Here is an 18,362-nt window from a genome sequence, read left to right as displayed (position 1 = left end):
AGAAGAGAAATTTAACATTGAGTATAGATTTAAGTGTCAGGAAGTCGTTTCTGAAAGTATTTGTACGGAGTGTAGCCATGTATGGAAGTGAAACGTGGACGATAAATAACTTAGACAAGAAGAGAATAGAAGCTTTCGAAATGTGGTGCTACAGAAGAATGCTGAAGATGAGATGGGTAGATCACATAACTAATGAGGAGGTATTGAATAGTATTGGGGAGAAGAGAAATTTGTGGCACAACTTGACTAGAAGAAGGGATCGGTTGGTAGGACATATTCTGAGGCATCAAGGGATCACTAGTTTAGTACTGGAGGGCAGCGTGGAGGGTAAAAATCGTAGAGGGAGACCAAGAGATGAATACACTAAGCAGATTCAGAAGGATGTAGGTTGCAGTAGTTACTGGGAGATGAAGAAACTTGTACAGGATAGAGTAGCATGGAGAGCTGCATCAAACCAGTCTCAGGACTGAAGACCACAACAACAACAACAACAACAACAATGGTGCAAAAATTGGCAATTGATCATATATAACAAATAGTGTGAGGTCAACCACATTAGTGCTAAATGGAATCTGTTAAACATCAGTTACACAGTTACATGATAAATCAGTCAAATCTAAAGGACAAACATTCAACATATAACTAGGAATTACAATTACGAACAAAGAAAATGTAACAGACCTACTAAAGAGGCTGCCTACACTACACTTGTCCATCCTCTTTTAGAATACTTCTGCGTGGTGTGGGATTCTTATCAGATAGGACTGACTGAGTACATCGAGAAAGTTCAAAGAAGGGCAGCACATTTTGTATTATCGTGAAACAGGGGAAAGAGTGTCACTGAAATGATACAGGATTTGTGGTGGGCATCATTAAAACAGACATCTTCGTTTCGGCAGAATCTTCTCATGAAATTTAGATCACCAACTTTCACCTCCGAAGGTGAAAATAATTTTATTGATGCTGACCTACATAGGGAGAAATGATGTTCATAATAAAATAAGGGAAATCAGAGCTTACACGGAAAGATAAAGGTTTTTGTGTTTTCTGTGTGCTGTAAAAGATTGGAATAATGAATGGTATTATGGAGTAGGTTTGATGAATTCTCTGCCAGGCACTTAAATGTGATTTGGGGGATAACTTCATTTCAGCCACTGAAATTTCTTTCCATACTCTTTCTCCTAACTGAGCTTCTGCTTTCAATGTTTGCAGTGTCATAAATGAAATAGGTTGGACCTGATCCCTACTGATATTTGATGCAGTCACAGTTCAAAACATTTGCCACCTTAAACCGCCATGTTAAAAGTGTCTGCATTGTATAATCTTACACACAGCAGACAAATTTACACGTTTCTTTGTTCTAAGATTGTAGTTCCCACAACCGAGTCCAACGTTACATTACACTGTGTGTATCTGATGGAGACATTCAACTGCCCCCAATTGACGTGGTACCAGAATATCAAGCACATCGAGATGTTGTAGCATTCATACACTTTTTATTTTAGAAACATGTTCTTTTGCAGATTACCTTTCCAAATTTGGGTTTTGTCAAGTGATGGGCAATACTAGTAACTGAAGAACACACACACACACACACACACACACACACACACACACACATACAATTTCAATCTGTGTCTGATAAAATAGCTCATTTGGATACAGTTTGCTAAAAACTAGCATTTATTAGGTAATTTCACAGTTTTGCATTTTGAGGTAGAATTTGCACCTGTACTTGCTTTTGTTGCAAAATGTGAATTTTAGAGACCCCTAATAACACGGGCCAATGAAAAAAACATTTTTTACTTTGATAGCTGATCTTTATGGATTTTTATGAGCTAAATCCAAATATAGCCTTAGTTCTTTTGTATCACCCATAGTTTTCAAGCAATATGCTTTTTATTATATAGTATAGAAATCGTATGCTATACGGTAAACAGGGAAATTAAAGAAATGCTTTGTTACAACATAAGCATGGTTTGGGGCAGCTGGAATTAGTTTGTATTTTCTTTCTCTTTTTTCCTTGAAGTTTCTTGTGTAGCTTTTTCTATGATGAGTTGCTTGCTGAATTTCTCAGTGAAGTGAGCAACAGTAGTTCCTCACCATGTTGGTGTTCCAGCGGCCTTAGTAGCGTTATTCCATCCTTTTAATGTCCTGATGAAAATGCTCTCCTTGCTCCTCACTAACATCTCTCATATTGTCCGGGAAGTAATCAAGGTGACTGTTCAAAAAGTGAACTTTCAGACTCATTAAACATCCTGAAGTTTTAAACTTCTTTAACATCGTAGCTATAATAGAAACACATTTGTGGTCTTTTTCATGTCGTAAGAACTTTATTATGACTTGCTTGAATGATATCCATGCTTGTTTTTCATTTAAGGTCATTGTGGATTCAAAGTTAACTTCAAACATCAATTTTCTAATACCAGGTCCGACAAAGATGCGTTCTTTTAGTTTAGCTTCTGAAATGTGTGGAAACTTTTGCCAGAGATACTTAAAACATGGTCCATCTTTAGGCAAAGCGTTTACAAACTATTTCATTAGGCCTAACTAGATGTAGAGGTGGTGGGAGTATGTTCTTTGGATCTACAAGGTTTTTGCGTAGAATGTTCTTCTCACCAGGTTTTAAAGACTCCCTCACAGGCCAGTTGTTTCTGCATCAGTGGTCACCCCCTAGCCCTACTGTCCCATTCACACAAGAGACATGGAAATTTGGTATAGCCATCTTGCTGACCGAGGAGCATGCATGTTACTTTTAGATCACCACATATCATCCAAACATGAGCTGAATAGCCTATTTTATTTAGCACTATTTCTAGGTTTTCAAAGCTTTCTTTCATATGTACAGAATGTCCAACAGATATAGATGCATACATGTTACCACTGTGTAATAAAACAGCCTTTAAACTAGTTTTGGATGAACCAATAAAGAGCCTCCAGTCTTCCTTTTTGTATTAAATACCAAACTAATCAGTCCGGGAATGTCTGAGCAGTACACTAAATCACCTTGTTGAAAAAGCTTGGAAAATTGCCTCTCTCTTTGTATACATGTATAAGGAGGTTCCAACTGCCAATAAGTTCTTTTCTTTTAATCTAGAGCCAAGCAATTCAGCTTTTTCTTTCATTAAGCCCAGATCCCTAACCAAATCATTAAGCTCGGTATTAGTAAACAATTTGGGCTCTAGACTTTCTGTATTACAATGGAATTCATCATCATCATCGGGTGCATCTAAATCTGATTGTACATCACAAAATACTTCTGTTGGAATAGAATTTAAATCATCTGGTGGTTCAGGAACCAGCAAATCTACACCATGCCCTACTGGTTGGATGGCGGATGGAAGGTTAGGGTAGCTTATTACTAGAGGTCTGTGCGGATAAGAAAAGTGCAATCCGCACTGCATCCACAAGGTCCTAATCCGCAGCAATTAATCCGCATCCGCAAGTTCCTTATCCGCATCCACATATTTTTAAGTTTTGAATGAGTAATTAATAGTAATAGACAGTAGTACTTAGAATTACGGTATGTAATGACATAGTTATTGTTAGGGTGCCATTTCTGCGACAACTTAACTACTTTTGACTTCTTAAATCACAGGAAATGCTCTGTACCTACTCTAAAGCAGACCATTCCAAACAGGAAAGCATTGGCGCTCCGGAACACACACAATAGCGGCTCGGATCTCGTGAGATTGGAAACGCTATTTAAAAAAATAAAATTCAATGTAATAGTATTAAATGATGAAAATACGTGTATAGAAACAATTATATTTGGCTGCTCTTGTGCCAAGGCAGCTGAAAATGACGATGGTTTTAAACTGTTACTAGCACATTGCATCATTTACTGACAGTTTTTTTGTACTCACTGCTTGGATGTGTCAAATTTTGAAGCCATTCATGTCCGCTGATGATTATATTATAGCTTACGCGTTCAGTCCTCGTCATTTCCAGGTGAAAATATTTACAGTTTTAGTCCTACACTGCAAAACGCTGGTGCACCTGTGAAAAAGTTAAACTGCCAGCAATAATTGACGTTGTCTGGAAGAAATAACTCGTTTTCCGAAGAGTGACAACAAAATCAGTGGTTATAGAAATTAGGAGTGGTTGGATGAGGTAGCAGTTCCTTAGCACTCACTGCACTGTACTTGGCCCCCACATCAATAAGAAACTGTGCCGTCTCGAGAAACCCAGATCCACATGCAACCTCGAATGGTAAAATGTCATTGCTGACAAGATTGATAAATTTTTTTTTTTGCGGCTGTCTTCAAATTTGGCGGAACTTCAGGAACTTTCACGTCTCTCTTGGTATTTATATAAGTAATTATGCACGAATGTTTTAGCAAATTTGAAGTTCCACTTTTGTATCCAGTGTAGGAATATAGTTTTTTACATGCAAAACAAGCCATTATATCTATTATCTTTTCGTTGTCATCAAATACGTATGCGAATTTTTTCCAAATTGGCGATTTCAATTTGTTTTCCGTCACTAATGTAAAATCACCTTTTTCCACCTTACACCAAATTGTATCCTTCGACATGGTGTTCATTTGAAGAAAGAACTCTCACTGATATTTGCTACAATGCAAGTTGTCACTCAGTCACTACAAAGCGCTAACTGAAGGCAGCGGAAAATTGCAACGGGCACCTGTCTGGTAGACAGTGGGCAGGTTTGCCACCCAGAGAGCACTTCACAGGCCACACAAAAGACACGCTCGCGGAAACGGATTAGGCGCAGGTCTCTTGGGTACAGCAACACCGGTCGTAGCCAGGGGCTAAGGACAACAGACATCCACTCTACCCGGTCCCTGCAAGATTCCAAGAATGTCAACAGACTTGAAGTTTCCTACAAACATTGCAACATACGTACTGGGTAGATGCCTTTCTCATTATCCGCAGATGACCCGCGGATATCCGCGCCGGTCGCGATTTCATCCGCGCAGACCTCTAAAAGATTACCTTCTTGTTTTTCGAATTATGACCAGTAATATCAACACTGCAAAAGTAGCCATCATCGGAATGATTTCCTGGCTCCCTCCATGTCATAGGAACAGCAAATCTAAAGGCTCTTTTCTCCTATTTGGACCATTTTCTCAGATCTTCAACACACACATAACATACGTTATGCGGCGCCCAAGATTTATCTTGATCACCAAGTTTGGGTCCAAAGTATGATAGACAAACCTTTTTCACAAAGCCTGTAATGTTTCTTTGGTGTTTTTTAATCACAAATTTACTACAAATATAACAAAAAACTGTCAGCAGAGGTTTTACAACCATGATTTGACATTGTACTGAGCACATGTACAGGAAATGGGAGAGTGAGGTTAGGTTGACAGTAAACAAAACACCATCTGATAACACAAAAATAGAATCAACCCCCCCCCCCCCCCTCTCTCTCTCTCTCTCTCTCTCTCTCTCTCTCTCTCTCTCTCTCTCTCTCTCTCTTTTCCAGCAAATGTTTTTCAGCAGTACTACCAATGTCATCTACATTTATCACACCTCCTTTTTAAATTATTTTAACTATATAAAAGCTGTTAAATTCTTTTAAAAAATCATTTAATTTAATAAATTTAACTGTAAAATGTGAAGAAATGGTGGGTGATACAGTTTTTTATCTCATATTTGGATTTCCCATCCTAAAAAACATAAGAATAAGGAATTTTCAGCAAAAAAATTTTTCCATCATTGGCCTGTGTAATTAATCATTATTAAGCTTTTAGTTGGACTCTACATACTTGTGCTCCTATTGGATTTGAAGCTTAATATTAAATATGCATATCAGAAACAGGAGGAACAAAGGAGATGGAAGACAGTATAGTTCGATGTGTTACGTGCTCCATAGGCACATAAACAAGACTTCAAAATATTACTAAGCTTTCGGCTTATGGTATGCCATAGGCACATAAACAAGACTTCAAAATATTACTAAGCTTTCGGCTTATGGTATGCGTACTTCAGAGTTAACTAGTTTTGGCAATATTTGTGAAACATTTCACTTCATCACGTTTAGTGGAGGTGTATTTATTTTTGCTGCATCTTAATGCTTTCCATCCTAAGATGTAAGTCAACATGAGACTAGGAAGTAATCCATTCCTGAGAGAAAAATATAATTTACATTCCAAATAATTACTGTAGTGACAAAATAAATATCGAATGATCTGCTCAATCTCTCTTTGCATACATGCGAGCAGGATAACATCACCTCAAGTGTAAGCCGATATCCGGAACTGTGACATTCTACCCATCCAAATGCATATAAATATTCACATAACCGAATTAACCTAACGTCAGGATTAAAACTTGGACGAAACCTCACTGATGTAGAGAAGGATAATGATGGATTTTGGACCACATGCGATTTGTTGTTGCTGTTCCACAGGGGCGAGATACATGTTTAATTTAGTGTCCAAAATACACCTTCTGAAGACTTTTAAACGGTTGAGCTTTTCTTGTTACAAATCTCAACAGCTCCTCATCTGCATGGACGCCCTAAATAAGGTTTCAGTAAACGCCACAGCGCAGTGGTCATTCATTTTAGGCATATAGGGAAGGAACCTGGCACTGACACTGCACTGGTATTGATGGATGAAAGAATGGAGAACACAGTGCTGCTACTGACCAAGAATTCGTGCAACATTTACACATCAAAGAGATGGTAATTTATTCCATGTTCGGCTACTTGGAGACCATTTGCAGTCATTCAGGGATTTCATTTTTTTGGCTGCAGTGCACCATGTGACCGGGCCACAGTTGTTAGTGTTTGAACAATGAACCATATGGGCGCTTGAACGTGCTTGGCTATCAATGCGAGAGCACTATGTTGTGTTAACAGAAAATCGACCCTGTGTTTACCATGGGCAGTAAAACTATTCTCCAAATTTATTAATTATTTCATGTATAAAAGTGTGTTACCAAGAGTGGAAACATTTGATTTTACTGTTAGCATCACAAGTTGTTACGACTCTGTAAGTTATGCTCTGTTTATTCCCTTTAAGAGTTTGTAGTGATCATGCTAATAAAACTTTCTGAACAGGAATGTAAGCTCTTAGGAAATAGAAGGGAGTATTGCAGTTAACTGTGTTACCGTTAATTTAGCAGTTACCATTGTTTGTTGTTTCACTTGTGGGTGATATTGTGTGAATTCATTTTTCCAGATATGGGAGCCCAGGAAATGTTACTAAAGAGTATAAGGAATTTGCTGAGTGGTACTTGAAAACATTTTCTGCTGGTATACTAGAAGTTTTATTGAAAGTTCTTGACCATTACAGAAGGAAGATATATGTCTCTCCAAGAGTTGTTCAGCTCACTCTAAATTACATAAACTTGGGGTAAGTAGTTAAGTTAAAAATTTTGTGTGTTCCCTTAATATGTGAAGAGTTTTTTCGTTTTACTGATTTTGAAGTAGTTTGGTTTTATATTGGATCTTTGGGGAATCAAGTGCAATTTTTTAGTGTTATTGAGATTCACATTTTGCAATGTTTGTAGGCTTTTCATTTAACATTTGTAATTAGGAACTTTATTTGCGGAGGTTTGTTAAGTTTGTGCGGTGTGTTCCCATTTGCTGTCGTAGCTCAAGTGTGAAAACTTTGGGTACTTCTTGACATGCAAACATTTTAGTAGATTATTAAATTGCGGAGCTCTCTTTAGTCACCAAAAAATTTCTGGTAAATGGTAGCTTCTCGTAGGAAAAATAAATGTTGCCCTCCCCTTTTAAGAGAATTACTCTCTAAAAATATTTTCTGCAATTTTATAAATGTGCAGATGATCATTCCAAAGTTCTAATTTGTTTTAACAAATATGTAAATTAAGTGATCCCATCTCCAAACTTGTGGATATACCTCACAGAAGTTGATTTTCACAGTTTCTTGGAACGTGTCAGTAATGATGAGTAATTTTTGTGGCATTTCATTAAGTTGTTACATAATAGTAAATGATGTTCTGTGTCAGGTCATGAAGAATTCCTAGTCACATGCTGAAAAGAAAATTCATTTTTTTTTGTCATTCATTTTTATTACAAGATAATTTTTGATAGATATGCAACATTTCATTCTGCCAACATTTTAATAATGTTTTTACTTTTTTCTAGTATTGGTCATGCATTTTCGTGGAAGTTCCTAAAACCACATATGTTTGCTATCGTTCAGGATGTTATTTTTCCTGCCTTGTCATATTCACAAGCTGATGAAGAGTTGTGGAATACTGATCCATATGAATACATCAGAGTAAAATTTGGTAAGTACTTCTGAAGTGAATAATATGATGCACTGTGGTTTTTGTGTGGGTCATGTATTTGTTACTCTGCTGCCCTCATTTATAGAACAAAGAACTTGATCTTACAACCATGGATAAAATTCCTTTATTAATTTGCACGCACGTACACACACACACACACACACACACACACACACACACAAAGGTTTTCTTGTGAATTATACTAATGTATCAGAGATGTAATGCTTCGTTAATAATAATAATACTAGTATTAGCAGTAGTATTAGCAGTAGTAGTAGTAGTAGTAGTAGTATTAATAATACTGTATTGGTTTCCTGCAGACATTTTTGAAGATTTTGTATCACCTGTGACTGCAGCCCAAACACTCTTGCACACAGCGTGCAAGAAAAGGAAGGACATGTTACAGAAGACAATGCATTTCATAATGCAAGTACTGACATCACCAAATGCTGATCCAAGACAGAAAGATGGTGCCTTACACATGGTACAGATATAATCTTTGGTGTTTTTTAGATTATATGTAGTCATAAGTTAATTTGTTTTGATTTTTCTTGTCATGTGAAATTCAAATACGGAGTAAGGATCCTGCAAACCAGCTTTTCATCTGCAGTGTGAAACTGTTTAACCTCAAGGGACCTAAAGTCAAATTTTCACAGTAAATTGTACCAGACAACCTTTACTGCATTGGTTGGCACCACGGATGGTAATATATTAATACTAAACTTTTGTAGGTACTTGCAGCATCAGATTGCTAATGACACAAAATGACAGAGGTAAAAATTGCTGTGTTATTTTATTTTGCTAACAAAATACAGCTTCTGTTTCATGCCATAAAATAAACGAGACTTTTTAAACTTGTACTGTTACTTTATCAATAAAGTGTTAATCCACATTATAAATATAAGAACTATGTTATGGACTATTAAATACCACAAAATAATAATTTATGAAGCACGAAACTTCTTGAATCAGTTCTTAAGTTTTTGATGTAAAGCAAAATGTAGCCTTACATTCAGAACACCTTGTGTTTGTAAGGTTTGCTTGATCTGTACTATTTTCAGTAGTCATTTCTGGCTTTAGTGATGGCAGTAGAATCTTTAGGAGACTAAACTCTTTCACTTCTTCAGATGCTGCTTGTTGTGATTATTTTGTGTTAAATTGGAAGACACCCAATGCATCAAGAATAATACATCTAAGAAAACACACATTTCTGGAACAAAACTAAAGTTTCACTTCATTTTCTTTGGTAGGCTTGGAGTGAAAGAACTGTTAGCAAGATTTTAACAGTGTTAGGGAAAGAAATAAAGCCAAATTAACAATTCCAATGTTTCCTTTGTGAGACCAAGATATAAAAGATATTAAATCTCCCCTCTTGATTGGTAGATCCACAGTCGGAGTGAAAGAAAAGTTGAAGTAAATGAGTTGTTAACATTTCCAGGTATTTTTATGGGAGGTATAATTCTGCATTGTATTTTATAACAATTGTAGGCAGTGTGGTTTTTTTTTTTTTGGGGGGGGGGGGGGGGGAGAGCTTCTTGACAACTTAATAATTTATGAGAAGTCTGCTGAAAATCTTAAATATATTTGTTAAATACAACTTCTATAGGAGCTCATTTTCCTATGAAGACATCTAAGCAAGACTATAATAATCCAGTTGTCTGCAGCGATAGCATGTTGTCAGTTTCCCTAGTGATTCGTAGTTTGCTATGTTGCTGTTTCTCCAAAAGAAGAAAAGGGGGGGGGGGATTTACACATTTTTTAATCTTACTAACACTAAAAATGTGTGCTCAGTTTAGTTTTTAAAAATGCAAAAAGTGCAATTTAAGTAAGATGGAGTAGAAATAAGGGGAGGAAAGAACACTCAGAAAGAATAACGTAGAAATAACCATTTTATGATAGGTTTATCATAAATGCGGTAAGATTTGGATTATTTAAAAACACAATATAAGTAATGTGGGTTTCTAACTTTCCTTGCCAAGGGATCAGCCTTCAACAGAATAGTCAGTCTATTGTTGCTAAGTATTGGACTCAGTTGCAGCTCATTTGCCTGTTTTTAATGTGGTGTTATTGTAAGGGTATGCTATATGGAGTGACCTATTAATTTTGATGCTATTGAACTGCTATTAAATGTGTTTCAAAAAATATCAGGCGTACTTGGCTGTAAGATGCAAATCATTAACAGTTAAGAATTGTTAGGACATGTGACAGAGATTGGTAATCTATTTTATTATTTTTCAGGTTGGCACACTGGCAGACATTCTAATCAAGAAGAATATGTACAAGACAGAAATGGATAGTATGCTTTGTCAGTATGTTTTTCCAGAATTTGCAAGTCCTCGTGGCCATATGAGAGCAAGGGTAAGCTTTTAGCTTTGTGATGAACAGATAGAGATTTCAGTTGTGTAGATAAAAATAGTAACTTAACATAATAGGGTAATTCCGTAGAACACAGTCTTTTACATCATAAAAGTAATATTATGTAACTAATTTCAGCTTTAGAAATGATTTGGCTTATAATTTACTCAGTATCTGATATTTTCAGTCAGAGAAAGTGAAGCATGTTTAAATATAAGAAGTATTGAAATTAAAGCAGATTCATTCTTATTCGTATCCTAATCTTTGTGAAGTCGTACAAATAAATTGCAATTACAGTCGGTTTTGCTGTATTAGTTTTATTTGTTCATAACTAGTTTCTGCCGTCTGGACCATTCTCAAGTGATATTGTTGTTCTGTAAAAAGTAGAATATAGCTATGGGAATCAGTTTTATGAATTTTCAACAGATACTTGGCTTATTTAGTGGTGTCCCCCATCTCCCTTACACAAAAAAGGGCAGTGAGATGACTGTAGTAATTGAAATTGTGTAATGAAACATCCATACCACTTTTAAACATCTGCCTGCACCAATGCTTGTGGCTACAACAAAGTCAGTTAATACTAGTGAATAAACCTACAAAGTGTTTATAAGATGTTTTCCAGCTGAAGTGATTTACAGCACTTGTGAAGCATGTAAGTCTAAGTATCCATGGCATTTTTAATGTGCTCTAACAATAGCAGCTTCAAAAATTGTTGAAAAGATTCAGAATTAAGTTTGGCAAATATGTATAGCAATGATTTTTTTCAGTATCATAGATGCTTTTGGTGGTGTCTGGGTTCAGCACTCAACAAATGGATTTACTCGTACATGACTTGTATTATCATTGAGAACACCACTGTTTTCCTGAAAGTTAGCAAATAAAATTGGGAAAAAACATCAAAGTTCATAACAAAAGTATTTTGAATGCCAAACTCCGTTGTTCTGTAGACCTTGAAGTATGTTGGTTAATTTAACTGCACTTCTCAAATTTTCATTTAACTAAAACTTTTCAGGTGTGACCATTCATCTGTTTGTTGTTGCCAAACTTCTGTATAGTGAAAGTCATTATCACAACTAGTATTACCTCACATCTTTCTATATTATGTGCACATAGTTATTATTTTTGAGCATAGTTCACTGTATCAGTCTCACAGCTCGCTCAAGAAACACTGAATATATAAATTTTCATAAAGCTTGGTTAACGAAGTAGCATGCTGTCACTTTCTGAGTTTAAAGACCAAACTATGGTTACCAGTTGCTCTTGTGTTTGGCTGGCTATAGCAAATGTTCAAGAAAAACTGCTGTGGGTGATTGTATACTAAAACAAAATTCTGTACAGGACTTTCTCACTATTAAATAAGTCAAAAGACTTGGGAGTGGGTCAAGATATCACATAGTAATGGACCCACTTTTTCTTTCTTTTGGATTTTGTTATTTTGTTCTGCTTTGAACCTAGGTTTTCATGCTTCGCCTCTTAATCCCCCCAAACATAAACCATTTTCATATGCATTTTCTGTGTATTTATTACATCATTTATCATTTCAGGCCTGCTGGGTTCTCCATTACTTCAGTGAAATTAAATTTAAGCAGGAAGCAGTTCTCGCTGAAGCAATCAGACTCACTACAAATGCATTATTAAATGACCAAGACTTGCCTGTCAAGGTAGAGGCAGGCATAGCATTACAGATGTTGTTAAATGCTCAGGAAAAATCTGAGAAATACGTGGAACCTCAGGTAATGCACTCACACTCTTATATAATATCAAATTTCTTGTGATAGCAAATTTCTTGTGATAGCAAATTTCTTGTGATAGCAAATGATGTTTTAACAATAAATCCCTCCTGCACCACTACACCTCACCCCCTCCCCCTCTCTGTCCCCCCCCCCCCCCCATGGGTCCCTTTTTCATCTCTCTCTCTCTCTCTCTCTCTCTCTCTCTCTCTCTCTCTCTCTCTGGTTGTTCCCTTCCCCGCCCCCACACACACCTATTTTATATTATATTAGACCAGTAGACTGCATTTTCCGTGATAAAGGAAACTCTTCAGTATCTGTCATAGGTAGTAATATCTTTTCAGGGTGTCCAACAAACCTTGAAATTTTGAAAACCTGGAAAGAGCTGGGAATTTTCAAAACTGGAAAAAACGAAGAATTTTATGTTGAAAAAACATGACTAAAATTTTTTTTGTATGGTACCCCTATTTAAATATTATTAGTTTAAACTGTCCCATGAAATTTGTAATATCATTTTAATATTCAAAGGGGAATTTACATGTTATGCACGTAATACCTACAGGTAATCCGTTGTTTACACACTGATTTGTAACTGTTTTATACTAATAAAGTTTGGGATGAGAGGAAACTGATAGGTGCTGCTGTGTGAGAGGTGGGGAGAGACAGGAGAATTCATTGCTTCGAAGTCTGGCATAAAGTGCAGATCAGCTACTATGTGAGAAATGCACAAATGTAATAATATATCTAAAAACAAAGATGATGTGACTTACCGTACGAAAGTGTGGATGGATATATGTGTGTGTGTGTGTGTGTGTGTGTGTGTGTGTGTGTGTGTGCGTGTGCGTGTGCGTGTGCGTGTGCGTGTGCGTGTGCGTGTGCGTGCGCGCGCGCGCGCGCGCGCGTATACCCGTCCTTTTTTCCCCCCTAAGGTAAGTCTTTCCGCTCCCGGGATTGGAATGACTCCTTACCCTCTCCCTTAAAACCCACATCCTTTCGTCTTTCCCTCTCCTTCCCTCTTTCCTGACGAGGCAACGGTTTGTTGCGAAAGCTTGAATTTTGTGTGTATGTTTGTGTTTGTTTGTGTGTCTATCGACCTGCCAGCACTTTCGTTCGGTAAGTCACATCATCTTTGTTTTTAGATATATTTTTCCCACGTGGAATGTTTCCCTCTATTATATTCATATCACAAATGTAATAAGTTTCGTTAAAGCATTTGATACAGCCATTCGTATCCGCTTCAGTAAAAGTCCAAAATTACGTTAAGCTTGTCGTAACACGTACTATATCAACTAATTGGACAGATAAAAAATCTACTCGCCAAGTAGCGGCAGAACACACATATAAAAGACGTTTGTAATTGGCAAGCTCTTTTCCATAGACCTCTCCAGTTCTTTTCCTTCACACCTCTTCCTTTCCCTTCACACCTCTTCCTTTCCCTTCAACACTGCTGCCTGGAGGAGGAGCCACTGGCTCTGAAAGCTTGCCAATTATGACCATTTTTTGTGTGTGTGTTCTGCAACTGCTTGGTGAGTAGACTTTTTATCTATCCAATTAAATAATTTTGTGAATAATTGATTGTTTTCATTGTTACTATATCAACTGTTAGATCATTGTAGTTGGCAGCAGTCAAAAACAAGTCTGACAGTCACAAAGAGTATTGACTTGTACCGATATGTTTCAAAACAGGTCTGTGGGGCTGAATGACTGCTCAATGGTGACAAACAGACATAATATTACGAATGAAGAAGTTAAACGTAGCTGTCGGTTTTACCATGGGTAATCCAGAATCCTGTCTGGAAACCGGTAGCTTGTGAATGTTTGCTGGGCCATCTTGTTGAGTGGAGTGGCAATAACCTTGAGTAGTAATGAAATTAAATCAAGGCTGTTTTAATATGGTTATTCAACCAGGAGACAACGAATGACTTTTAAACATTTGCAATTGTCTCTCATTTTGGAGCATTTATACAGTTATCAGTGTTACATAATAATTCACCTTTTTTCAATAAACTCGCCTGTTTGCAACAATACACAATGTTTATAATAATTTTTTCACTTCAGCCTGTGTCGATGGCAACGTAGATATGGATGGTGTAGAAATAATTTGAAAATGATCAATTACTGGACAACCTGTTTTTGCACAATATTTACAATGTGGATATTTTGTGTGCTTCTATCATTAAGAACTTTAGCTTTGCAGTAATGCTGCTACACAAATCACTTTCAGGATATTTATAGCTGTTACAATAAGTTCTATTCTGTATAACCAGTTCAGTGTCACTTACTTTAATTATATCAGTGTTGCAAAATGGAAATTAACATTGTGCCAAATTTCTTGCATTGTGTTGCTAGTTTGTGGAAATAATAATCCTTTTGATTCACAAATCTACCAACCGCTGGATAAATATTAGTTAGCCATTATACTTCTTTTTCAGATCAAGCAAATAACTTTAGAACTTCTTCGAATAATACGTGAAACAGAAAATGATGATCTCACCAGTGTTATGCAGAAGGTTGTGTGCACCTTCACAGAACAGCTGATGCCTATTGCTGTTGAAATTTGTCAACATTTGGTAGGTAGTTTGTTGGTATTGAAAGAAATTTTTAGTAGTATTCAGTATGTCCTTGTAGGAAAAGGAGTATTTTGCATGAATGTGGGTGTCACGATCAAAGCAGTTATGGAACTATTGAGAGAATTAAGCAGACTTTCACTGCTGTACATCCCAGTAATAATAACTGAAAAGAGGAAATTATTTCATTTGTTACCTTTTTAATTCCTTATCCTTTGTGAAGTGATAGTTTAACACATTTTACACTGTGAATTCTATTCTTACTTGCTGCATAGAAAAGAAAAGATCACCAAGAAATTACTTACTGTTAAGTTAGGACTGTAGAAACAATATTGACATGTTTTAATATGATCTGTATAACTTGTTTCTTCCCGAACTGTCAAAAAGGAAGGCAGGTTTGCACGTGGTGGTGATGATGATGATGATGGTTTCCGTGTGCAATAATCATGAAGCTGTTGGTTAGTATAGTATGTTATATTTGCTAAAAAAAATGACTTCAGACGTATGATACTTGTGTGCAATGGGAAATAGCCATTTGCGTTTTGCAGTTTATAGAAAACCTAAGTGTGGATGGCTAGATACACCTGCCAAATTAGGATCCAGTTTTCCACCTCAGTGGGCATGAGTAGATGCTCTTTAATTACAACACACGATAACTTAAATACTGATTTTGATCATGGAGTATTGTTCAGTATCATTGATCTTTTGGACAACAAGTTAAGAACATTGAAAAGGATAATTTTGTTTGTTTGACAAGTGTTGAAATAGTTCACGGTATTATAGTTATGACAGTTACCTTTCGTGGCTCAGTAAAGGAGTACCGTATTTTCCATCAAAGAGTGTATTACGAGGTGCATTCAAGTTCTAAGGCCTCCGATTTTTTTTCTAATTAACTACTCACCCGAAATCGATGAAACTGGCGTTACTTCTCGACGTAATCGCCCTGCAGACATACACATTGTTCACAACGCTGACGCCATGATTCCATGGCAGCGGCGAAGGCTTCTTTAGGAGTCTGTTTTGACCACTGGAAAATCGCTGAGGCATTAGCAGCACGGCTGGTGAATGTGCGGCCACGGAGTGTGTCTTTCATTGTTGGAAAAAGCCAAAAGTCACTAGGAGCCAGGTCAGGTGAGTAGGGAGCATGAGGAATCACTTCAAAGTTGTTATCATGAAGAAACTGTTGCGTAACGTTAGCTCAATGTGCGGGCGTGTTGTCTTGGTGAAACAGCATACGCGCAGCCCTTCCCGTACGTTTTTGTTGCAGTGCAGGTAGGAATTTGTTCTTCAAAACATTTTCGTAAGATGCACCTGTTACCGTAGTGCCCTTTGGAATGCAATGGGTAAGGATTACGCCCTCGCTGTCCCGGAACATGGACACAATCATTTTTTTCAGCACTGGCGGTTACCCGAAATTTTTTTGGTGGCGGTGAATCTGTGTGCTTCCATTGAGCTGACTGGCGATTTGTTTCTGGATTGAAAAATGGCATCCACGTCTCATCCATTGTCACAACCGACGAAAAGAAAGTCCTATTCATGCTGTCGTTGTGCGTCAACATTGCTTGGCAACATGCCACACAGGCAACCATGTGGTCGTCCGTCAGCATTCGTGGCACCCACCTGGATGACACTTTTCGCATTTTCAGGTCGTCATGCAGGATTGTGTGCACAGAACCCACAGAAATGCCAACTCTGGAGGCGATCCCCCAAAACAATTCTTTCCACTTTCTCGATCATGTCATCAGACCGGCTTGTGCGAGCCCGAGGTTGTTTCGGTTTGTTGTCACACGATGTTCTGCCTTCATTAAACTGTCGCACCCACGAACGCACTTTCGACACATCCATAACTCCGTCACCACATGTCTCCTTCAACTGTCGATGAATTTCAATTGGTTTCACACCACGCAAATTCAGAAAACGAATGATTGCACGCTGTTCAAGTAAGGAAAACATCGCCATTTTAAGTATTTAAAACAGTTGTCATTCTCGCCGCTGGCGGTAAAATTCCATCTGCCATACGGTGCTGCCATCTCTGGGACGTATTGACAATGAACGCGGCCTCATTTTAAAACAATGCGCATGTTTCTATCTCTTTCCAGTCCGGAGAAAAAAAAATCGGAGGCCTTAGAACTTGAATGCACCTCATACATGAACATGAAAGTAATTTTGTGTACAAAAGATATGATTGGCTCCTTAGATTAAGAAAAAAATGCATAAAATTAACTTGTATTATTTAACCACAGCCTGTATTAATTGCTTAATGGACATAATCTCCTGCTTATGTCTGTATGATACATGAACTTAATTTTGTGTGTTACTTGACTCAAGCATCCAAGCATGTTTCCTGTTGGAGGTTATAAATATGTAGTATGTTCTATATGATGGATTTACCGACATAGATTTGATGTTTTAGAAGCAGATGGTCCATGAAATTTTATGACAATGAGCTCCATTACAAGCTATCGAAGTTTACTAAGAATTAGTGAGTTGCAAAAAAAAATTAATGTCACATGAAGAAATTTAGCTGTTGCGTTACAGTGTTTGAAAAAAGTTATTTTTTTACTAACAAAGGAGGATTACATAAAATTATAAATTACTGTTATTTAATTTGGCATATTCTGAAAAACAGCTATGCAAATTATTTATCATTTTATCATGGTTTGATTCTATTGACTAACAGTTTTTTACTTTTGCATTAAGTTACAGAAATATTAATGATGTCAAACTTATGTAGTCAGATCCTGCCAGAAGCATTACACGTCAATAGTGGATTTTTGTTTGTATTGACTTAACCATGACCTTCCATAGAAGTAACTACAATATTTTTATATTTACGTTTTAACTTTTTAAACAGTTGCAAAGTGTCCAGAGAATAGAAAACAAACAAGAGAGAAATGTCTCATTCACATAAGGCTACATTTATAACAATAAAATATTCTCAACAATGAATAAAATTTTTGAGTTCTGTAAAAAGTTATTTCGGAGGCAAGGATTATGAAAGAATTAATGGTATTAATTGTGAAACAGCAGTTTTTAATTAAAATATGGTCTACAGTAATTTTATTTCTTTGTCAAAGGAGCAATTTTTTACATGCTTAAAAGTGAATGTTGCAAAACACTAGATAGCCCTTCTATCATTATATTATTATTTACACTGTTCAGCTACATCATTATGACCATCTACCTAATAGCCTGTGTGTCCACCTTCGGCATGGACAACAGTGGTTTCATGTCTTCATATGGAAGCAGTGAGGCATTGGTATGTCGTTGGTGCCACATTTGCACATGCAAGTTACCTAAATCCCATAAATTCTGGGGGAGGGGTGATGAGCTCTGATGCCACATTCAATCACATCCCAGATGTGTTCAATTGGCTTCAGATCTGGTGACTTGAGAGGCCAACAAATTAATCAGATCTCACCACTCTAGTTCTAAAACCACTCCATCACCGTCCTGGCCTAGTGACATGGTGCATTGT

The 18,362-nt window shown here is 36.9% G+C and overlaps 1 protein-coding gene across 2 annotated transcripts in view; it reads left to right on the top strand.

The window, feature by feature from the left end:
- Window positions 1-18,362, top strand: part of LOC126260904 (importin-7) — a 194,762-nt gene that overhangs the window by 58,597 nt on the left and 117,803 nt on the right. For both annotated transcript variants that reach the window (XM_049958362.1, XM_049958360.1), the window contains exons 7-12: window positions 7,155-7,328; window positions 8,087-8,232; window positions 8,553-8,716; window positions 10,471-10,590; window positions 12,132-12,320; window positions 14,750-14,887. In XM_049958362.1, coding sequence (XP_049814319.1) covers window positions 7,155-7,328; window positions 8,087-8,232; window positions 8,553-8,716; window positions 10,471-10,590; window positions 12,132-12,320; window positions 14,750-14,887 — 931 coding nt within the window. The remainder of the gene's footprint in view (window positions 1-7,154; window positions 7,329-8,086; window positions 8,233-8,552; window positions 8,717-10,470; window positions 10,591-12,131; window positions 12,321-14,749; window positions 14,888-18,362) is intronic.

Source organism: Schistocerca nitens, chromosome 5 (assembly GCF_023898315.1).
Source record: "Schistocerca nitens isolate TAMUIC-IGC-003100 chromosome 5, iqSchNite1.1, whole genome shotgun sequence".
NCBI classification, from domain to species: Eukaryota; Metazoa; Arthropoda; class Insecta; order Orthoptera; family Acrididae; genus Schistocerca; species Schistocerca nitens.
The sequence above is the reverse complement of the archived record's forward strand: the minus strand, read 5'-3'. Positions and strand labels throughout refer to the sequence as shown.